The sequence below is a fragment of the Phaseolus vulgaris genome, chromosome 2, assembly GCF_051622355.1.
Source record: "Phaseolus vulgaris cultivar YP4 chromosome 2, ASM5162235v1, whole genome shotgun sequence".
Taxonomy (NCBI): Eukaryota; Viridiplantae; Streptophyta; class Magnoliopsida; order Fabales; family Fabaceae; genus Phaseolus; species Phaseolus vulgaris.
The window spans coordinates 28,335,043-28,359,182 of record NC_143499.1 but is presented as its reverse complement, the minus strand read 5'-3'; the positions used below and the strand labels follow the sequence as shown (position 1 = coordinate 28,359,182).

At 32.5% G+C, this 24,140-nt stretch overlaps 2 protein-coding genes and 1 long non-coding RNA gene across 5 annotated transcripts; 2 read left to right on the top strand and 1 right to left on the bottom strand.

Annotated features, from left to right (window-relative positions):
- The first annotated feature begins 609 nt into the window (after positions 1–609).
- On the top strand, positions 610–7,168 carry LOC137811236 (inactive poly [ADP-ribose] polymerase RCD1). 3 transcript variants are annotated; one of them, XM_068612895.1, is made up of 8 exons: positions 610–1,048; positions 1,428–1,485; positions 3,344–4,612; positions 5,436–5,677; positions 6,038–6,114; positions 6,362–6,505; positions 6,588–6,683; positions 6,849–7,168. In XM_068612895.1, the coding sequence occupies exons 3-8, from the start codon at positions 3,492–3,494 to the stop codon at positions 6,894–6,896; spliced, it is 1,728 nt and encodes a 575-aa protein (XP_068468996.1). In that variant the 5' UTR covers positions 610–1,048; positions 1,428–1,485; positions 3,344–3,491; the 3' UTR covers positions 6,897–7,168. The 3 variants fall into 3 exon arrangements, with proteins under 3 accessions (XP_068468996.1, XP_068468997.1, XP_090154624.1); XM_068612896.1 differs by having other exon boundaries at positions 667–1,006; XM_090298498.1 differs by having other exon boundaries at positions 730–1,014.
- Positions 7,169–7,335: 167 nt separating this feature from the next.
- On the top strand, positions 7,336–8,595 carry LOC150029090 (uncharacterized). The gene is made up of 2 exons (XR_016518600.1): positions 7,336–7,477; positions 8,216–8,595. It is a non-coding gene; the product is annotated as an uncharacterized LOC150029090 (long non-coding RNA).
- A 4,149-nt stretch (positions 8,596–12,744) lies between these two features.
- On the bottom strand, positions 12,745–16,906 carry SKL2 (shikimate kinase like 2). The gene is made up of 8 exons (XM_068612894.2): positions 16,618–16,906; positions 15,633–15,823; positions 15,362–15,556; positions 15,066–15,127; positions 14,297–14,363; positions 14,093–14,211; positions 13,419–13,595; positions 12,745–13,166 (listed from the first exon to the last, which is right to left on the bottom strand). The coding sequence occupies exons 1-8, from the start codon at positions 16,813–16,815 to the stop codon at positions 13,057–13,059; spliced, it is 1,119 nt and encodes a 372-aa protein (XP_068468995.1). The 5' UTR covers positions 16,816–16,906; the 3' UTR covers positions 12,745–13,056.
- Positions 16,907–24,140: the final 7,234 nt, after the last annotated feature.

The window sequence follows — 24,140 nt, the reverse complement described above, 5'->3', positions numbered from 1 at the left end:
CACAAATTTATCAAATATTTATTAATACATTTAATATATACATCATCTAAACCTTAAATAAATAAAATATGATTTTAAATATTTTTTTTAAAAACAATAAATACAAAAAATTAATCATTAAACAAGTCGTACACCAATAATATTATTTTAATCTTAAATAAAAGAATTGAAATCTGTACAACTTTGCACTACTTCAATTCTTTTTATTTAACACCCTAAACCCTAATAAGAATTTTAACTAAAATAATACCTATTAAACACAATTTTTTTAAATAAAACTTTAAACTAAAATAGTTTAGCATAATATAATATATTTCATCCAATTCTTACACCATCACTACTTTATCAAACAAAATTAAATTGTACAACAAAATACAACTTACCAGTAAATTTTTTTTTTCTTAACAATTTTGTAATAAATTAACGCACCATTATGGTGCAAAAATTCTTAATTTACTCATAAAAAATATTAAAATACATTTATATAGTCAACCTTTTCATCATCAGCAAAAAGACATCTCTATGTAACTTCTTGAAAAAGAAAATAATTATATTATATTATTTAAAAAAAAAAGAGAAGAAGTTCTAGAAAGAGTAGAAGATATGGACGACAGAATTGAGAAAGAAGAAATCAGAAAAGAAAAAAAAAATAAACGTTGGTGAGTCAGCAAGCAACACGGTCCAATAAAACGGAGTCTGTGACAAAAGTAAGGATAACCGTGGGTGAGTATATGAAATTCTCAGTGTGAACCTTATGTGGGTTTACTTGGAAAAGGGGTAGCGAGAAATTGCAGAATCTAGGGGAAACGCCTCCATTATCAGTTCTTTTTCTACGGCGTTGTTTTCACTTAACCCTACCATTTGTCGATCCTTCAAGTTAGGGTTTTTCGCGTTCAGCGAAGAAAGGTGTAAATAGAAACCCTATCCCTCCGATGCACACCAAGGGAATTGAAAATAGAGTAAAAGAAAAAAAAAACAAAAAAAAGTGGTGAAAAATTTGTCTGAGGTAAATAGGTAATTCTGTTGTTTTGCATGTTTGTGCACTCAGGTAATTTCTGAAGCTTATCTGGATTTTTCGTTGTGCTTTTCAATTCAGAATTTTTGTATCTGCGAGGGTTTGAACATTTTTTTTTGTCAGTTTGACTTTTCGATTTGGGGCTTGGATTTAGTAGATCGGGCTTGGGTTTGGTTGTCCATGGTGTTTGAATCAATTTTTCCGTTTATCTGTAATTTTTTAGAGCTAATTTTGCTTTTAGAAGTAATATTGATAGTTTTTTTTTGGGTGTGGTGTTTTAATTTGTTGATTATCGACGATGCGGTGTCGTTGGTTGTCGTTGACCGCCACGACTTTGCTTTATTATACAGTTTTTTTTATATATGTAAATTTTTGTAAATTTTGTTTTTATTCTGTTAAATTCAATCATCAGGAGCAGAGCTGTTTCCGGGGAAAAGCATGTACAGTATGATCACTAAATGCAGTGCTGGGTATGCATAAATTTATTTAAATTAGTGTCTTTGATCAATTTCGTGGTATTTCTTAAGTTTGTTTGATTTTGTGAATTTCTTGTTGTTTAAGATTATCTGTTTATAAGGGGCAGCGGTACGAGGGATACAGTCTTTTTTGTTAAATGATTTTTGTATCGGGTGCACTAGGTGCATTTGGAGGCCTTAAATACGAAAAATTGGTATATGGTTTTGCATCAACGCCTCACACACAACCCTTTTCAAAATTTAAGAAAAAGAGTTACTAGTGTGTTACATGGAGATTGGTCCAGATCACGTAATCCCGGAGTGTGTAATCATTTATCCTCAAATACATCCTTTTAAAATCCCGCCCACACATATATTTTATGCTCTATTCTTCAGTTTCAAGCATAGTACTAGTTTGGTTTATTCGTATAGCCCTTTCATAGATGGTGAAGAATTGGACAATGTCTTGCAGTTGAAATTTGTTTTCTCCAAATGTTGCATTAGATTCTTGTATCTCCTGCATAACTTTTGCATCGAGTACACTGTAAATTAACTAAAAGCTTCCGAGGCAGTTTTAAGCAAGAGAGTTCAGTTTTTAGGTGTTTTTTTGTAGTCCTTTCTGTGAGGATAGGTGGAGTAGAGTTGAAGTCAGGGAATGGGTTTATTAGTGCGGGTGCCACAGAAACAGCTACAGTTATTTTTATGAGTTTATTTGGACCGTTTTAGCGAGAGTACAAAATAATAAAATTGTGATCCTCTTGAATTGATATTGTTGTTTTTTATTCCCTATGTTATCTATTTATTGTTTGATGTACATTGTAATCATTAGCGTTTATTGTTAGTTTTTGTACTGGTCTAATTGAATTTTGTAATGTAGTTAAAATCGTACATGATTTACTACCTACTTTTCTTGGGAAACTGTTGAATTGCATAATCACAATTACAAGGAATACTATTTTTGGTCTATTCATCTATCAGTCGTGTCTGACATAATTAGACTATTGAGATGTAAACTTCAACTGGGAATGGAATACTATGTTAAGGAATCTATTAATGTTTAATTGCTCATCTATGTTTTGGGTAGAACTAACTGTAAAAGATAAGTGCCTTTATATCAGATTTGTAAATTTGAAGAACAGTCAACCATATTTTTGTCATCTGTTAAATTCTGTTATATTTTGGTTTTCAAAACATAAGTAGCATTGGCCTTTTAAGGTCTAGACCTCAAGGTTATTTATGTTTTGCAAGAGAATTGGTCGATCTTAAATATAAATAGTTTTAGGGTTATTTTTTAATAAATCTTGTTAGCTTTAATATCACATTTTATACATCTTTTAAACTTGTATTTTCTTGGGGTTTGCAATTTTTGGTCTCCCAAATATCATTTGACATCACTAAAAAGTTCTCGTGATGTAAAATTGGATAAATTCAGCTTCGAACGAACTAACATTACCATGTTCATTGAATTTGTTTTGGGACTACTTTTGAAGAAACTTTTCGTAAGTGCTTCAAGGAATAGGAAGGAAAAAAACTTTATATTTAATAAGCTAATTTTACCTCATAAAAAACTTTTTTTTTCTTTTTCTTGAAATGCTCAAGGGATAAGTTTATCCAAACCTGTCCTTTATTTAAAGCCTTTTGAGTGTTACTACTTTTGTATATATTATAAGTTCAATACTCTATTTATATTTAATCTTGTTGGAGATAATACTATTGCAATATGTCTCCTGTGCAAGTGTTTCAGACTCCTTGTTTTGTTATCCAGGAATGCTTTTATTAGTTATCCCCTTGTTCTTTATTTGTCAACTTCTTCAGTATGTGTTCATTATCCTATGTATCAGTTCAATATTCTCAATTTTTTTTAAACATTCAGGGATTGCCAAATATTCTTGATGTCACGGTCTTCAACATTGGCACCACAGTTTTATTGAAACTGCTCAAGGTCTAGGGTTCTATTTAACTGCTGCACCTGAGCTTTTTATATTTAAGCGTGTTTATAGATATTGGGCTAGTAGATAGAAATGGAAGCAAAAATCGTAAAGGCATTGGATAGGGTTGCACTCAATCTGAAGCGCAAGCGAGCATCCCGATATGCTGCACATTTCAGTGGAGTTTCACAACCAATTTTAGGACATTGGCCATCGTATATGTCACCGACGAGCAGGGTTGCCAAAAGGATTAGATTTGGTGGATGCAGAAACAAGCTGACAAATGCTGGTCCTCATATTGGCCATTCCTTAGTTAGGCGTTTTTCAAATTATAAAAAGAGTGGGAGACTGGAGCGTTTGATGTTCTATAGGAACGGTGAATGGTGTGACTTTCCTAAGGATGTTGTTGACTTGGTTAAGAAGGATCTTGAAGTCAAGAAGGTGTCAGTAGAGATAGAGTTAAATCGGTATCATCTTGTATTTGATTTTTTACATTTGCACAAGGTGGACCTGAAAACTGGATTGCAACAACCTATAGCTTGGATTGATGATGCAGGGCACTGCTTTTTCCCGGAAATCTATACTTCCTCCGATGAAGAACCTTATAATGTCAGCAAACAGGAAAGTGGAAAAAGTCCAGACTCATATGCGTCTAATGAAATAAAATTACATTTAGAAGTTGAAATAAATGGAGTGGATCAATCCAGACTGAGTGAGTGTAGTGGGGAGTCCAATGCTCTAGTTAAGGGTATTCAAATTGATACTAAACAAAAGTACTGTCAATATGATGTAGAAGTTGAAGATAACATTAACAAAAAGGGCTGTGGAAATGTTGGTGAAGCTATTCAGCACAATCAAGATGTAGGTTTAGATGCTTATACTGAATCAGTATATGGAATATTGGATTTGAATTCTGTACAAAAGATGTTTCTCAAGGGAATGAGTAGTTTTGGCAGTTCTGATTCAGACATAGTTGAGATTTACCACTGCTCAGGTGGGTCAATGCAAGCCCGATGGGAGCTTTTCCAGAAGCAAGCTGAAATTACAAAAAAAATTCACGGGGAAGCCAATATTAGGTATGCTTGGCTTGCTTTTTCTAAAAGAGAACTGTCTACAATGATGGAGTATGGACTTGGTCATTGTGGACTATCTGGATCAAAGTGCACATATGGCATTGGTGTTCATCTTGCAGCTGCTTCCTGCCCTGATGCCAGGTTAGTTTTTATATGATGGACCCTGAATGATAAAATCTTTTAATAATGTTAATATTGATGATAAATTTATGTGGAGCTTATACTTGATTGGCTAAGAACAAGATGATGATTAGCAGTGTATGGGCATCTTATTTTTAGATTAAGGTTTAAGGTTGATGAGCAGGTTGTCGATAAAAAATGGTTGATGAGCAAGTTAATCCTTTATTTTCTAATGCAACTGGTGACTAAAATCTATCTCTACTAAATTATAATTGGAGTCACAGTCTCTCTCTACATATTTCATTATATGTTAGAAACGTAAGGGATAGCATTTTATTCTCAGTCACCCAGTTTTAACCTATACTTGGCCTATGCTATTGTTATCTTCTGCATTGTTTTTTCTTTATAGTGTGCATGATTTAATTATTTATATTTATGTATTTCATAAAGATAAGCATTGTTGTCCCTGCATTAATAAAAGTTTAATCTAGTGTTTAGACAGTAGGATTTCCTTCTGCAAAAATTTAATCACTTTTTCATGTTGTCTTTATAACTTTGTTTTTTACTTGTCCTGTACTGGTCATGTTGAGTGTTATTCCTAGCTGCTGGAATAATCTTTAATCAATTTATGATGCACCTTTTACATTGAGGGTGCAGTGATGACCATATTTTCCTGTTGTTCTTCCTGTTATTATTTTTTTGTGTTGTTACATACAAAGTGCTTTTACTTCTGTCCTTATATAATCTATTTTTACTAATTTAGTATGTTATTATTTGGTATTTATATTATAGATTACACAATTGGAATGCTTAGAGATTGATTTAAGTTTTTCCATTTGTACAGTGTACGTTATTGTGATGTTGACGAAAATGGGGTTCGACACTTGACCCTCTGTCGTGTAATAATGGGGAACATGGAGATTCTCTATCCTGGCACTGGTCAGTTTCAACCCAGTAGTTGTGAATATGATAGTGGGGTGGATGATATTCAGTGTCCACGATACTATGTTGTGTGGAATATGAACATGAACACCCACATCTATCCCGAATTTGTTGTTAGTTTCAAGGTTCCTTCTGATGCTGAAGGTGATACATTGTTCCTTTATTTTTTGTTTCCTTTTTTACTGTTCATCTGGGCTTTCCCGGCAAAAGTAAGTTGTACATTTTAATATCGTGTAACTGGTGCTCAATGCATTTATCAAAAGGATGACTAGTTGATATCTATGATTCTTTCTTTCCACTTGGATGTATTTTTTTAATGAGTTGTTAGTATTCAGAAATAGTGTTTCATCTGTAGATTGTTGATATCAACTTGTGGTCTCTCTTACATTCATCAGATTAATTTCTTCACTCTGGTCAAATTGAACAGCAGGGGTTTCTGCTACTTGGCTGTTTACGAATATGATTCTCTTGCTATGATAATTTATTTATGTTCAATTTTTACAGGTCATTTTTGTGGACATGAGGTTAATACACCCTCTCATGGTCCTCTTGGCCTCTCAGAGTCATCCACAATAGATAATGTAAGTTATTTGATATTTTAGTTTTGTATCTAATTCTTTCGCAGGTTTTAAATGTTATTTAACAATTTTTGAACTGTGGTTTTTGTATCTTAAAAATTCCAATATATGTTTTGTATCTTAAATGTTTTGATTCCAATATAGGAGGTTTTTTAATGCTTTTGAAAGCTGTATAAAATCATGTATTGTTTTTATTTCCTATAACTACAGCATTATCCATATAATTTTGACATGTTGGATACCTCCTTAGGGAAAAGCTCCTAGTATAGTTGCTAGCACTCCAAAAGTCCCGAAATCCCCTTGGATGCCTTTTCCTGTGCTTTTTGCTGCTATCAGAAATCAGGTTCAGTCCAAGGATATGAATCTTATCAAAACACATTATGAACAATTCAGGGTATGCAAAATAAGTTCCAGTTGATGTCCTTTCTACCTTGATTGATGAAATAATATCACTAATATTTCATGGTATAATTCAGTCAAAGCAGATATCACGGGATGATTTTGTGAAGATGCTGAGGTTAATAGTTGGAGATGCTCTGTTGAGAGATACAATAACAAATCTTCAATACAAGGTATAGATGTTCTTAAGAATTAATTTGCCTGTCATCTTGTAATTGGTCTTCAACTTTGGATACACATTCTACAGAATTACTTGCTGTTATGTATTTCAATTACTATTCTCATCCTCTGCTATGTTGTGGTTGTACCTCTTAAATGTTTTAACTGACTGATTGCAGATACCGTCCAGTGGGGGATTAGATGACTCAATCAAGAAGGAATGCTAAGGCTGTTTTCCTAATGGAAGGTGAAGGTGGGAGATCTTCGGCCTTGGAATTGAATTTTGTAAACTTCTGGATAAATCAAAATGGAGTTGTGATATTATTTCTGTAGGCAAACTTTCCTTTTCATTTCCTTATGTCATCCTCACTTGGACCTGCTACGCACATGCAACTCGAACTTTGCTAAGTTTATTTTAATGTCTGTGATTATATGCCCTGTCAATTTTCCACCTTCTGTTGGGTTTTTATAATTTATAATAAAAACCGATAATTGGATATTCCCTATTTCCCCCCTTCAAATTTCAAAATGAGTGTACTTCGTATGGTGGATTTGGTGTATTGAACGGCTTGTGAAATTAATGGTGTTTTGAAGCATCTTAGGGATTTTTTTGTTTTCTCCAATCTGCCTGGTGTAGACTGTTACTGATTTTATTCTTGAATGAAGGTGCCTAGCTTTTTGGCTGGTTCATAAGAGTTAACATTGCTTCTGATTTGTCTGGGAAGTGTATCTATTGATGACGCAGTTGTGGATTTGTTTTCAAAAAAAATTACAACTTCAGAGGTTGGGTTGAGGTTGACTCCTTCAGGTCAGATTTATGTTGAAAGGGTTGTTCTTCAAATCATCGCATTCTTCTATTCAATTCATCGGAAGCTTCCTAGATCATAATTGTCACTTGAGTACCTGATCTTTGGCTGACTGGTTAGACAGTAATGCTAGTGTGTTAGTTTTTATTTTTTTGGTGAATCACCTCTCTCTGGTGTAGTCTTGTTGAAACCTATTTTCTGGAATGGCTTATTTTGTGAAATAGTCACCAGGCATACTTCTTAGCACTAAAAAAAAAGTGCGTACTCGTTCTTATGCTCCAATGGAGCTTTAAGGTCTTGTATTTGTACTAATGAAACGTACGTCAGACTGCATTTTTTGTGCGAAAGTAAAATTAAAATCTATCATCTAATAGGACGTTTGAGAACACCTGTTCTAGTGTTGAAGACTGACATACAAAAGCTGAAGTATTAAAAAATCTGATGAATTGAATCTTATTAGCATCAAACGTTGCTGATGAAAGTTTTTGGAATTTGAGTCTGGAGTTATCTCTCAGGAAATTAATTCTTAGTGTTAAAAAGGAAAAATAACTTTGGCCATCAATTGCTTCTATTATCTCTTCTGTTCAAAGATCTATTGCCCCGTCTGTGAAAAAAGTTCAAGAAACTCGATCTCGACCTTTTTTTCCCGGGTTTCTGAAATATTTAAGATCTGTTTTCTTCTTCCATGAGATTCTGTAAGGTGAAGATTTATGTTTGTTTGATGATCCTTCTAAAAGCAGGTTAACATCCATTCACATGGCATGCCAAAACACGGAGAATGATTATGTGAAGAAAAAATTTGGGGAAAGTACGGAGATTCCATTTCAACAGCAGTTGCAAAAGGCAGACTCAAAATTGAGAGGTCACAGTCAGGAATTGCTTAGTTTTAAATCAGCTCCGTTATGAAAACTCTATTATCCATAGTTTTAAAGCTGATTTTAGGTCTTGTTCTAGTCGGATGAATATTTTATATGCAATTGATGGCTGTGAGGAGTGGAATAATATCATATTTAAAGATGGAAAATAGCTTGACTTGTAGCACTTCAAGAAAAATATCGGCAATGAGCTTAATTTTTATGCATATATATATACACACACAAATAGAAATATATTTTTTAAATTTTAGTATATTTTATATATTTGATATTTCTGAGTTTTTTGTACACCTATAACAATTTTGATACTCCCAAAATATATTTTAAAGACCCGCCTTTAAATATAGTAAAGTTATGATCATTTCACAGCTGCTTTTTTTGCTGGTTCACTCGTAGGTTTAAGGTGTGTTTGAATGAATGTCATGTTGGGTATAGCATTCAATTGAAGGTACATTGGAAACTATTTTATGTTAAACAAACACATTCAGTCGTTAGATGAAGAGTCATTAGCATTTAATTGGTGCTTGGTTGGAACACAAATAGTGAGTGTTTGTTCACATGCTTTGGTGGACGGCTGATGCTGCAGGTTAGATGATTTGGTGTAGATCATGACAAGTGTGCATGAATAAACTATAATATGAACATCCATCCTCTGAAGATTGAATTCTGATGGTTTGCTTTGGATGAAACCGTGTTATATCAGGAGGTGGGATCATCAAATGTGGCTGTGCTCTGGTAGAAAATGAGAAACTATGCCTGTGCCTTCTCGTAGTTGGGTGTTGCCTTTTAAGAATCTGATTCATTTTTCTTACTAACTTAAGAAAGATATTGGCCATGTTCTTAGGGTCTCTGGTGGAGGTGGAACTGCAAAATTAGAGAGGAGAAAAAGTGCTCCCCTGATGCTGTTATTAAAAATGCAGAACAGAACAGCTTCCACCTTCACAGGTCTGATATTGAATCTTGGCAGCTCTTGGGGGAAGAAGGCTTTCTGACTTGCTGATGTGAACAGTTAGGAATGAACATTTTTATCACATACAAGAAGCATCTTGTTTTACAAAAGAAAATATGAATTAAATTTTAAATTGTGGCATGAGCATTTGATTACATATTTTTTTTTTAAATCGAGCTTATTAAAAAGTGTAGAAAAATCTGTCTTTTAAGTTAATTTAATCTGCATAAGAATTTGATGTGATCGAAATTTAAAGATATACCATATTGTACACATATTTTTATTTTATTTTAAATAACTCAAAATAATTAAAAAACTTTTATCACACAAGTATGTAGCATGTTAAAAATAATCTATATTTTAAATCATAAGAGAAAATAGTTCGACGTAATTTTTGTTATGTATATTTAGTTTCTTATATTATAGTAGCGATGAATAAAAAATCAACTACGAGATAGTCTGTCATAATCAGAAGACTAAGAATCTTGATTCTCCATTAGAAAGGATTCAAACATCATTTATAATGAAAATCGTCACTGATATCCATAGATGGAGAATGAAAAATCTAAAGTTTGTTTAAGCTTTTACTAGCACATATGAGTCTAATTGAATTTTTTGTTTATATTTTGTAGGTTCACTAAAGAGGACAACTCTAGGATGAAGGAAGATATAAAATATATCCAATCAGACCTCAAAGTTATCAAAACGTCAACTAGAGCGTAGTCAGAAGAATGCAAGAAAACTAACTCTCAGTTGACTTCAAAGGAGACAAGTTAACATCACTTTGAGTTAAACTTTAGTTTTATTAATTGTATAAACATGGAGTTGTACCTCTTTGGCATGATAAGCGTGAGCCTTTGGCATGATAAGCGTGAGCCTTGGAAAGGAGAGCATGAGCATCCACATGGTATATCCTCAATGGAGAAGATTTTCCATCAATGAAGATAGGACACTTGTATTTGAGAGGATTTGCTATAATAAGAGAGAATCATTTTTCATCATGGGAGTAGAAAGGTTTTAGGTTTAAATTTCGAACTTGGACATCATTTAGCACTATAAATAGGAATACTTATTCTCTTGTAAAATTCAGCATGAGGAAAGTGATGTTGTCCATTTTCTGGCCATAAACACTCGTTCTCGAGCTCTCTCTAGGATAGTCTCTTATGTAACCTCCCCTAAACTTCTTCCTAGTGAGTCGACCTCACCTCTTATTCTCCCAAATATGTTTTCTCCACTTCTGCATTCATTTTCAACAACTTCTACAATTCCATACAAAATTACAAATCAAAACAATGCAAGGAGAAGAAGGTTTCCATAATTTGGTACCAGAGCTTGGTTATGTTGAGATAAGTAGCTTTTCTTCTTCTAAACTTTTTACATCACTTTTGTGTTGTCTAAATTGTATTTTGATTGTCTTGAACATGTTTAGGTTTCATTTTACATTGGATTCAAATCACTTGTTTCTACTTGAACTCATATGTTGTTTTAGATGCTTTATTTTGTGAAATTGTGTGTTTTTGTTTTTTTTAGTCTTGTTTCATTTTTTTTTGTTACTTTAATTTAATTGTGTGTCTTTTTAATTTTCTAAATTTGTCCATGTTGTCAAAAACATGTAAATCCACAAATGTCATAAAATTTAGTAGTATTTTTGTTTGATTTTACTTTTTTTCTTGCTTTTGTGTCTAGAATAACAAAAAATTTCAAAAAATTGTTTGATGAGACTGCATTGGTTTGGTGCTTTTAAATTTTTGTATTTAAATTTTATTTATTTATTAGTACATTATTGATAAGTTCCTTACAGTTAAATTTTCTTTGAATTCATAATCTTCTTTCAATTCCATAGGTTTTCTTCTCTTTGTTGTTTGTTGATTTTTTGTACTGGTTGATATTTGTGATAACTTCAATATGTTTATGATTTTCTGCCAATAAGGCATTTCCAATTCACAGTAGAAAAAAAATGATAAGATTCTTGATTTAGTGTATATTTTGAGCTAAAATTTATTACTTATTGTGTTAGCAATAAGACAATATGTGGCTAAAATTTGGGAGAAAAATTTAATTTAGAAAAAAATGAAATAAATTCTTGAATTTTAGTGATTTTTTTTTTATCTATTTTAGTGTCATTCTTAAGTTTCATTTGTATGTTTACAATTTCTAGCATCCTTCATTTTTTGATTTGAGTCTTTAAAATTATTCTTTGTGTTTTTCGCATAAATCTATCTTTTTCCAAATTGAAATTTGATTGATTGATTTAAACTTTTTCTTTTTTTTGGTCGATAAAAAAAGCTTTTTCCTTTTAGAAGTGGAATTATCTTTTGTGATTGTAGAAATTATGAGAATTGGACTAACTTGATAAAACAACTTTAAGGTTATTTTCTTAAAAAGAGACAAGTGAAGGCAATGGTGGAAAAGAAACATTTGAGGGAGAGATATGAAGATTTTAATTTTTACATAAGTGTGATTGTATTTTTTTTTAGTTGTAATTGCATTTTACTCTTTTTAATAGTGGATTAATAACTTGTTTAGACAAGTGTGTCTCAAATGTCCAAATGTGTTAGTGTGTCTCACCATTAGGATTCGCCTAAATTAAATTTGTTGCAATTCAAATTCTTAGTTTTTAAGATTTTATTTCTTTAGAAACCTTTTTGTTTGTGTTGAAGAAGTTTCTTTAGGAGGAAGTTTGTGAATTGGAGGATAAACTTTAAGAAGTTTCTTTAAGAAGAAGATCTAGTACATTCCAAAGAGAGAATATTTTATAAGGAAAAGATTTTATGTGGTCAAGTATCAATGAAAGTTTGTGATCTTTTGTTAGAATGAACTCAACAAATTAATCCTAAAATTATTCATGAAGGCTGTACTAATAAAGTAACTTTTGTTCATTTGTACTCAAATTTTTGTTAGCTTAAATGAGAAGAGTTATGCTGTATATTTTTGGCCATAAACACTTGATATTGAATTTTCTCTAGGTTAGTTTTTTGTGTAGTCTCATCTAGACTCCTTCATAGTGAGTTGACCTTGCCTCTCACTTTCCCAAACCCATTTTCTTCACTTCAAATCCAAAGTATTCTTCATCCATTTCCAATAGTTTCCACAACTCCATACAAAATAACAAATCAAAACAATGCAAAGAGAAGAAGGTTTTCATCAAGTTCATTAGTCTTTTTTTTTATAATATTTAAAAAAAAATATAAAATATTCTTAAGATATTAAGTAAACATTTTCTAAATTTTCAACTGATTAATTAATATTTCTAACCCAATAAATTAAGATTATTACTTTTACATATCAAACTGCTTAATCATCGATCATCTAATTGAATAAGAATTAAGACTTTATCAAATGCTTATGATTAAATTAGTAACTCACTTTTTTAGACATCAATTAATTTCATAACAAATTAATTTACATAGCTCATTATAAATTGTTAATTTATACATACATTTAATTTTACAAAAGGCCCTCCATTGCATTTTATATCAGTTACCAATTCCTTGTCTTGTACATTCCAACAAGAATTTGGTTCCCAGTTGCTTTAATCGAGCAAGTCCACAGCAGTTCAAAAGCTGTATCATCAGTTTTGCAAACAACAAGCCCTTAATTATGTTACACCATCCAACACATAGTTATAAAACTACAGTGCATTGGTTTTTCTGACTAGAATAACAGCATGAACAACTGAATCTGTCACTTGTATTACCTTTGTGGTAGATAAACTTGTATAAACAAATTACATGCTACTCACCAATTTCAAGTATCATTAATGAGTGCCAAGACTTGTGTTACCTTCACTTGATGGATCCCAACCAGGGGGTTTGATGTTTGGCCAATCACCACGACATCCCAATCTTACGTAGAGGCTTTTTTTACCTGCAAGATGACAGTGTTAAAGTCAATCTTGGGCTAATGAAAAATTGTTCAAATTTCCTTATTTCAATCTGAAAATCTCCTCTTTCCACCTGTAAAAAATGCCCCCAATCATTTTCACCTCTATTTTTATTCTTTTCCTTCTCATATGTTACTCTTAGAAAGTAAGGATGCTACTTACTTATAAGTTATAAACCTTATTTTCAGTCTTTCCATTTCACCCCATGAAATAACATCCTAATCTTTTAAAAGTACCTGGAAGTTTCTTGTCTGACAGGATTAACTGTTTAAGGGCACTTAAACATGCTTGCGCTACACTTTTGGCATAAGTAGGATCCCAGCCTTGTAGCTTAACAACTACATCTGCATTTGTGTATGAAATTGTGCCATCTTTGACACTTTTATGGGTCTCCTGCCTTGCAGAATCTTCATCTGCATTTCAAGTTTTCGAAATCATTTTAACTGAAAACAGCATGCTGAAGCAACAATGCAAGTAAATATGCAGGGGAAGTGTGGTGAAGGAATCAAAAGAAAACGAAGGCAGAGGGAGGGCAGAATATGAATGGTGAATTAACAAGCTTCCTTTCCTTTGTATTTTTAAAATCCTCCAAAGTACTCCAAGTTGGTGGAATGAGATATAGAAAAATTAAGGGGGCTTATTGGGAGTTACACATTGTAATCTCACATTTCCTTCATTATAAAACTTCCCAAATAAGAGTGACATTTGAAACTCATGCCTTCCCCTCCTAAATCCCTCAGCTAAACACAACCTCAGTAGTAGTAAAAGTTTCTTAATGACTTTTAAGATGGGGCTCAGGTAACTCATCTCTTTTAGTTTCCAAGTTGTGAATAAACGTGAAGGTTCAAAACAAGGTTGCACTGAAGACATATAAGATGTATAAAAAAAACTCAGATGGATCAACAATTACCTAGTGCATCAGTCTGTGACAACCAGACAGTAAATCCAGCATAAAGATGTTGCCATTTATGTGCTCTTCCAGAAGCGCCATGTTGCCCTCCTAATGTTGCGACCACTGCCCTGGCATGACTGGAAAACCACTCATGCAGCAAATAAATCTGTTAGTTACCCATAACAAAATGATCCAGCAAATGAAATGAAGCCATCGACTTACCTACTTATGCTTTCAAGAACAGCACTTTCTGCTTCTGCTACCGAGTCAGAGCCTTCAGCAAGCAGACCTGGAATTCATTGCATTTGTTATTACACGAAAAATGTAATATCTAAGTCACTTCAAATACTTGGATTCATGCACTTGCTATTTGTTATTTCCATATTCTCTGGCATTAAAACAAAGATGCATCACCATTGTAATAGGTTTCAGGGAGAGAGTGGAGGGGGTTTGACTCAAGAAAACTTGACAATAAAGCACATAAATGACAGCAAGGATAATGGAGGAAAAAAAGGAAAAAAATAGTGTGCAAGGAACAATGATTTATATAAATGTGCTAAAGGACAACTAAAGCTTCAAATAAATACAGATTTTTCAATCATAGGATTATAGGAAAACAGATTTTGTTTTTCCTTTTGTAACACATCTTTTGTCAACGAAAGAAAGTAGCAAAACAAAATAGCTACAAAAACTGGTACTATCACGTATCAGCAGTTTCCATAAGATGCTGATTGTTCATTTGCTAAAAAGAACAATTGGCACATCCCTTTAATTTCAACAATTAGAGTGAGGTGTAAATAAAATTAATGTAACCTATTTTGTAAGACACCATTGAAGGCACTCCTAAGATTGATCACAGAGCACCTTTAGTAGTATCAAACTACTAGTATAGAGAAACTTTAAGTCTCTATGTTTGTCAGAAAGCTGCAGCATGAGAGAGAAACATAGAAGGCTTTGTCAATAAGAAGCAAGGCATAGAAATGACTCTCACATGAATCCAAAGTCTGATTGGTATATGTTTCCAGCAACTCTTTTGTGCTAAGTGGTGTGTACCTGAGAAGAATACCAAACTCTAAAATTTATAACCCATTGATGAAAGTTACACACAAATGATAGTATCTAACATTGAAGGGCATCCTTTGGTATAGTTTTGTATCCTTCAAAGCTGATTTAAGTTGTTAGCATTTTTATTATATCCACAACTGGAAAACATATTTCCCAAAAGTGATAACTGATTTATGTAAAACTGGAAACAAGATTTATCTGGACAGAAGATTCATATTGTACCCTAGACCAGTTGCCAGCTCATGAGCCACTTTTTGGTTGATTTCTGTTGAATCACCAACAAGATATATTGATGTTCCTTGCAAAAGTTGTGAAGATCCTGCAGAAAGTGATTCCCACGACTCCATGATGTCAGGCCATTTCAAATCTGGGTCCTGTTTCTTGAAGTTCACAACAAGTTCATCATCATCTATATACCTGTCCAAATCAGACAAATCAACTAAGGCAAAAACTAGAAACATTTTTTTTAGTACTTCCAAATACACAAACAAACCATATTGTTTCAGAGGATTTAATCCTATCAAAAAGAGGATTAGTTTCTATAAGTGTGATAGGAGCTCCTGGCTGCAACACTCTGATAGCTAAAGAGGTATCTTTTGTATCAACCGATATGTCTCTTGAGCTTCGGATATCCAAACCTCCTATTTTTAATCTTAACTCCACCTCTGCAGAACCATCGGAAAACTGCATTTTTGAATTTGGTAACTAGCTAGTATCAAATATAATCAAACTCGAAGGATAAAAAGAGAACTTTTAGTACATGAAAAATCATCAAACCCCTCCGGAACTGTCCATCTAATATCCACCCCAACAGTTAACCATTTTTAAGGTACAATTAACCATCAATAAAACATGACAATAAAAACACTAATACACTATTAACCTCTGAAGCATATTTAACCATTAGCATCACAGGTACACAGAGAATTGCATACAGTAACTTGTTTACTCTTAATTACATGTACTTGCAAAACATATTTAACCATTAGCCTCATATGTATATAAGTATAGCTTGACAATTTATTACACACATTCATTTACCCTTAACATTTTGTTATGCTAAATTAACCGCCATTGGACTTGTCAATAACCTCCTACAATGACAGAATTATCCCTATATAGCCATCATTATTACAAGTACAGATACACAATCACATTCATTTGCTGATAAAAAAAATCACATTCATTTACTCTTAACCACTTGTAAAGCAAAAATAAGTATATTTTACCTTTGTGATGAACTAAAAACTACGTGTGATGAGTGGAAGCCGTCTCATTACTCTAAACCCAATACCCATTTGCAATTCGCATGTGAGAAAGTGTCCGACACAAAAAAAAAAAAAAAACTAGATTAACTGACAAGTGACATCATAGTCAACTACCCTTTTTTTGTTTTTCGAAAAGAAAATGAATTTAACTATTCTGATGTCTTGGTTTTGCTTGTGATGTTGGAAAGAGAAGGAGGGTATGGATGTTACCTCGTAGGTGGTGGTGGACATGGGGGCGATGGAGGAACACCTGCAGGAATGGAGAGGAAGATAGTGTTTTTGAGAAAGAGAAGAAGAAGGAGAGGGGGAAAATGAAGTGAGTGAGAAGACATTGGGTTTGAAAAGAGAGAAGTTGAGGTTTGTGTGGGTTGAGAGGAGATAACAGAGACGAAGAGGAGCAACTGCCATTGCAGATAACAATAGAAGGATGGTTGGTGCCCCCTTTGCTTTTGACTGTAGTTGCTTCTTCCTTACATTTGGACTTGGGCTACTCCTAGTAACCCCATAATTACTTTATCATTTTTGCTTGGACTATATTTTCTTTCAGAATTTTTAAGATTAAAATGGAATTTTTTTAATGAATTAAAATTAGTTTATATATACATTAATTCATAAAATAAATTATTTTTTATTTTTCTCTCCCATATGATTGTTCAAATAAGTATTGGGATGTGTTTGGACCAATTTCTTTATAAATATATTTAACAAAGAAAAACAATTACTTATCTTTAAGTTAATTATTTTTGGGAAAAAATAATTTTAATTTTTCCTATTATTTTCTTTCTCTTAAAATGAGCTTATGGATAAAATTTCTAAGTATAATAATTTTTTTAAAAGAAATTTTTTGATGAAAGCATTTTTTATTTATTAAAGATTAACATGTTTTATATACAGGTGTGTTTTAATGTAATTGAGTATTTTACTTGTCATGTTAACAAAATTTGTCAAATAACAAAATAAGAAATCAAATGTAATATTTAAATTATCTAATTAGTGTTAAATGGTTTGTTTATATTGAAAACTCAAGAGTAAAAAAATAAAATAAAACAAATACAAAGAATATTCAATTGTATTTTTTCCATATTTCTGACAAACAAAAAATTGTTTCCAAAACATTAATGGAAGTCTAAAGAAAAATTAGTCAAGAATAACCTCATACCAAGATAATAAATTGCAACACAGATTTTATTTTCTTTTACAGAAAATTTTACATTTTAATCCTTCATTTACTTAAAAGTTTATTAGAAAATTAAAAAATTATGTTGATTTTTTTTTTCAGTAAAGAGCTTACACAGTGTTAATTATTTTAGTATTTTGAATCAAAATTGGACTTATACTTAATGAATCAAAATGAGTTTTTTTAAGCCATAGCTCACAAAAAAAAGCCCTATACATATTGGTTTCAGATCTATTTTTAAAAGGTCAAATTAATTTGTGTTTTTTTGCTTCATATGTCAGAATCTAGCTCAACCAAACCTACTTAAATATTGAGCATGCAATTTACATTTTTGAGAATGGATTAAATATTCATCTATTTGGTCTTAAGTAAGCTTAACACACAAACCCAAACCCAAACTAGCCTAACTAAAATCATTTTATAAAATACAAGATTTTAACTTTTAAATTTGACTATGAATTAAATTTATTTATATATATATATATATATTTGTTAATTTTCAGTTCAAACCAAATCTAATAAAAGTTTGTGAAAAAGCCTCTTTTTCTTTTCAATTTTCTTCTACTTTTACTTTACGTTCTCTCATCACAATCTCACTTGATCAGGCTTACATTTTTCTAGTGAAATATTAAATTCATAAAATGAGACGTTTTTAACACTAAAAGATAAACTGAAATACAAAAAAACTAATGTATTTTTAAAAATTTAACAGTTAGACCCCAAACACAAGGTTACCAATGAACAATAAACTAACGTGTTGATCTAATAATAATTATATAACTTAAAAAAAAAATTAAATAAATTATATTTGAAAATTTTACAAAATTAATTTATATATAAATTCCTTATAGTTTATGAAAACTTTATTTATTTTTTTGTCTATTTTTTTCTTCTTTTAGACAGAATTTAGATAGAAATCATCTTTGTAATTTTTATTTTTATTTTATGACACTCATTTTGATGTACTTTTTTCGGGTATTGCAATTTATAACCATGCCATTTGAATCATGATTTCTTTGCTTAGTCTAAATCATAAGATTCCTGCCCTTTGTTTCTTCACCCAAAACATACATGCCTTTATTTAGACTCTTTCTTCCTACACCTCCATACCTTTTTTTTTCTTCTGCCACCCCAATACTAAATGTAAAAATACCATTTTCTCCTTTTTTGTGCCATCTCCATACATAATCCGGAAGATGTTTTTGGATCCGGAAGTGTTATTGAGATTTATAAAATTCGAAACTCTTTTTTTCATTTAAAATAAGCCTATAAATTATGTAATCCAGATATATTCCGGATTACATAATCCAGAAGTCAATCTCATATTTAGAAAAGACTTCTAGATTATGTAATTTTGACTTATGGATTATGTAATCCGGAAGTTAATCACACATTTGAAAAAAAGACTTTCGGATTATATAATCTGGAAGCTAATCTTATGTATAGAAAAGACTTCTGAATTATGTAATTCAGAATATTAAAAAATGGTATTTTTGGAATATAAAAAACATATGGGATGGCAGAAGAAGGTATGGAGGTGCAGGAAAAAGCAGCCCTTTATTTATTCCTATATTTGGGCCCAAACAAATCCTTTATGCTCAGCTTCCTCGGTTCACACGGCCCAATATAAATTCTAACGCAAGGTTGGGCCAGAATATTGGGCTCGCAGGGCTTATCTATCTGGTCCACAATTGTGTGTCGGAGGCCGAGATTCCATCTCATGGAAAGAACGTCATTTCTACAAGAATAATATTATAAATTTTAAAAACAAGCATGAATCTATAATTTGAAAAAATTAAAGGTGTTTCAATATTTTTCTCTCCTTAATCTCCCCTTTTAAGTTTTTGCTTGATTCTCTGTGTCACCCACTTTAATTTGAATATTGAGTCTTTAAATTATTCACTCCATGCTTTTTTATATCACTCCAATATTTTTCTCCCTAGAAGATATCACATTATAAAAGGAGCATAGTTGAAATTTGGAAAACCCTTAAGCAACAAAATAATACATATGTTGAGTGGAGATATTTCCCAGTATTGTGCATGGAGGTAAGTAGTGGAAGGTGAATTATATATAATATTGTTGAACTTAGAGTTTAAAATAAATGGATGTGGCACACACATAGGTGTGTGTGTGTTAATTAATGGGTGGTTACATTATTGAAACAAAGTGGACCCATTGTAAGTCTACTAGGTGACTGCAATGCTGACCAAATTTAATAAGTTGTTGCATGCGAGTCAACCATATCTTTCACATACATAACATAACATAACAGACAACAGCAACATGGTACAGAATGCAAAGAAATTGATGGATCCAAAAGAAATGTTAAGATGTGAAAAAGAATAAACTAAGATGGGAAGTGTTAAGAAAATGAGATAGAAAATGAATGAATGAATTTGTTTTATGAATTTTGAATGATCCAGGGTCTGACATGCATGTCTGAAATGGTTTGGAAATCTTAGGGTTCTCTTTAGTGAATGTGTTACTTAAGGAGAAGAATAATAGTATTATTATTATTATTATATGGGAGGAATAGTGGTCCAGAAGTGTGTGTATAAAATATGTGAATAAATAAAGAGAGTGAGGAAAAGTAGATTGCTATATATTACATGGGCAAAGCATTGGTGTCATTGTTGTCGCACAACAGAGATAAAATGTTTGAGCAAAGGTCACATCGTGCTGTGCCCAAAAGCATTAAAAGGAAGTAATTATGAATGAATGATTCACAGTTCAGACTCTTTGGGATAAAGATAAAGTCATACTGACGCTGTCTTCTGACACCTTTCGTCACCACCTACCCCTCTCACCATTACCATTCACCTCCATCATCCCAAACAAACCCCTTTTTTTTATATATATATATTTTTTTCTTAACAAAAACATCCCATTATTCTAATTCCTTCTTAATCACACATCACTGTTCGGAACAAAATATTTCCAGAACTTTAAGTGAACAGAATTGGAAATGAAATCTCCAGAACGTTCCCTATTTCAGTGTTTTGGTGAAGTGATTTAAGGACAGATTGAGGAAGATATATATGGCAATGAAGCTCCCAAAAATAAAAAAGGTTCAGAAGACCGTAAGTTGGAATGGGCCACAAAATGGCCTACCAAAATAGTATACTATTGATCTCTTAGTTTGGGTTTAAGAAGACGTCAACATTTTATGTTCTAAACTTAATTTGAGCTACATTGCTTTTTCTCTTTTTAAACGATAATGACACAATATTATCAAATGTCAATGCCTCACTGGCCCGGCCCAATTTAATGGAAGATCAAATTTCAGTCTTTTTCTTCAATATATCACATTCATGGGTATTGATCAGTACTATTTATAGAAAAAAATGAATACTTGTGTTTCATAAATATCCTTGGGAGACAATAGAATCATATTTTAGATACAGTAGTAGCTTTTGAGGCCTATCTTTGAAGGAGTCTGGGTCCATGAAGCATTTGGCTTTGGTAACCCAAAATGAATTGCATGATTAAAAAAGGTTAAACCTAATCCAGCCCAAATAAATTAGATTAAAAGATTGGTTTTTTTTTTTGGGTGTAGTTTGAAAAGTGATAATTGAGAGAAGAGGAAAAGAGAATTAATAAAGTAGCCCGGCTTGAATGCTGGGAAGACAAAGACTGGACTGGGGTTGAATAGAAAGGGGAGGGGGACTACCCAGACAAAGAATGGTCACCATCGGGCATGAAAGAAAGTTTCTCTCTCTTGCCCGAAGTGCCCGAAGATGTGAAATAACAAAGTTCTTGTTTTCTCTCTCTCTCTCTGTGATGCTAAAACGACAGTGCGGTGCATCGGCATGTGGTGAGAGAGGCGTCAATCATAAAGCAATGGATTGCAAAATGATTTTGCCTCGTTCCTTGTGCTCTCATTTCTGTTTCCTTCCATTTCAATTCACTTCAAACCAAGAAAAAGACTGTTTTATTACTCCATTCTTATTATTCTTATTATTTTTCACTTCTCTCTCCTCAAACCCAACACAATTATGCCTTTCCCTCCCGCGAGAATCTCGCCTTATTATGCGTCGTCTTCTATTCTAACACGTCACTAGCGTCAATTTTTGTTAATTTCTCTCTTTTGTCTTTTCTCCCAAATCAACTTCCACCTATCTCGCTTCCCACCAACACATTCTCCCATTTCCCATTTCTACCTTACTCACTCTCCATCCATCCATCGTTTTTCATACTACTACTACACATGCAATGCAATGCAACATTTTTATTCTTCATATTTATTCACATACGTACGTACACATACATACGTATACTTTCTCCAATATACCTAAACCTATAAAATGGGGTTTCCAATTAGCCTCTTTCCATTAATCTGCTAAGTCTCTACCCCTTTTTTTTTTCTCTCTCACGCATAGCTAGGACTGGGCACGTTCCCAGTAAGATGACCAAGTGAATCAACTGCCACTCTGATGATTCTGCAGAAAAGCAAAATAAAGAGAAAATAATGGCAAAAGAAAAAAAGGAAAAAAATGTGTTAATTTTGTTTGTTTGCGTGGTGTTTATGAATTAAACTTGGTAGCTGCACGGGGTCTGACACCAATACTGAACATTAAATTGATTGCATGAAAATTGGATGGCAGTGTGTGTGAGGTAGTGGGCTAGGAGGGGCCCGTGTCGCAGTGCAACATTTCGATGCAATGCAATGGAATGGAAGTGAGTTTAATGGAAAAAGGGAAAACAAAACAAAACGACGACGCATGGGAAGGGGTGAAAAAAATAAGGGCGTGAGCTCACTGGTCGTTTTCGACGTTGTCCATACGGCATGCAGATCTGACGGCTGACAGAGAAACCCTTCATTCATTCACTCATTCATTCATTCAATTGTCGTCCACGACATTGACGTGACACGTGGGTGCAGATCCTGTGCCCAGGATTCAACCAATGAATCATAGCGTAATGATGAATAAATTATTTCAACTCTCTAGTACTACTACCACTATGCCTTGCCTTGTGCACTTACTATCTGTCTTTCGTCTTTCGTCTTTCCCCTTTCTTTATGCACACTCTTACTCTACTATTTCCATCACAAAATCACTGTTTTAAATCCATCACCTTTTTCTTTTTACACTCACCAACAATAAAAAAACATTATTAATCACTGTTATTTTTTCTCTAATTTAAACACATTATTGACAGTTAAGAACGTTAAACTAATATATAGTTTATCGAAAAACGTTGATGGCATAATAAATGCTTGTAAAAGAAAGCAGAGTTATATTTATTTTGTTGCACGGATTAATACTTGTCAGATTTAAAAAAAAAAAGAAGAATAGCACTAACTAGTAACTACTAAGGTTGACTGTGTTGAGTAGCTCAAGGCTTTAGAGGGTTGTTCTCTGGCTCCTTCAGTTATTACCACTGTTGTTTTGGCTAGCTTCTCTGCAATCTGCTGTGGAATACGTACTCTCACTATACCTATGCTAATGCAATTGCTATTGCTATTGCTATTGACCATGCACAGTTCCTGCTTTCTTTCTGTACCTATTTTATTCAAATCCAGTTTATTCATCAATAATGAATGTGTTTTCAGCTTCAGCTTCAAGCTGCTTTTAGCTTTTTTATAAATAAATGAACCAATTTACTATTAAATAATATAAGTGAAGGTACTGATCCAAAGGGGAGGGTCCTAGTACAGAAGTGACGCTGCCAATTGTAACACTTGCATGGCAAGTTTTTCAAAAGTAAAAAGTGACACTCATGAAAATGAGACAACGTCAAAAAGAGAAACGAAACAAAATGTTCCCAACTTTTTTTTCCTTTTCTTTATCCCGCTTTTCCTTTTCGATTTAGAATGAACTCTATTATGAATTTTGCTTTGCACTGTTGTTAGGATTAGTTTTTTATATATTGCTGCGTATCTACCACTTTATACATCATTAGCTTCATTTCTCAATAAATCTTAGCTCATTATTACTACGCCTTTTAATTACAAGTGAAATGGATGTGGACCATTTATAGAAACTCCAACATAATGGATAACCAAACAACTTAATAATTAATGTACTTATGTGTACCAAGAACAAATGATGAGATAGCTTTGTCGTAAAGGAAATGGGGAAAGAAGAAAAGAGTGTATACGTTGATTATGAAAGCGTTGAGTCCATCTCTGTCAATAAACATTTAGAGTTTTGCTTTAAAAAAGAGAACAAATGTCTCAAATTTATCTATAAAATCGTTGAAATTTAACGTGTGTCTCATGATATAGAGGCCTTAATCATCATGGGCTGTGGGACTTGCGTGAAGAGATTAAAGTTTGGAATCTAATAATTAAGTTACCAAAAATGATATGATTTGCTAATATGTTAATTACTTCCCCATCAAAGCTACTTCAAATTCCCATGTTTTATATTTAGAAGTAGCAAAAAAGCTTAATTGGGTAGGAAGCTTTTAGCTGGCTTTTGTTAAGTCTATTAGAACAACCGTCCTTAAACAAGAAGAAATATTGCTTTTAAATACGGCTACTTTTTTATGCCTTTTTTAAGGTGTTTTTTCATTGTTTATTCTGAATATAGAACCAAAATCTGAACAA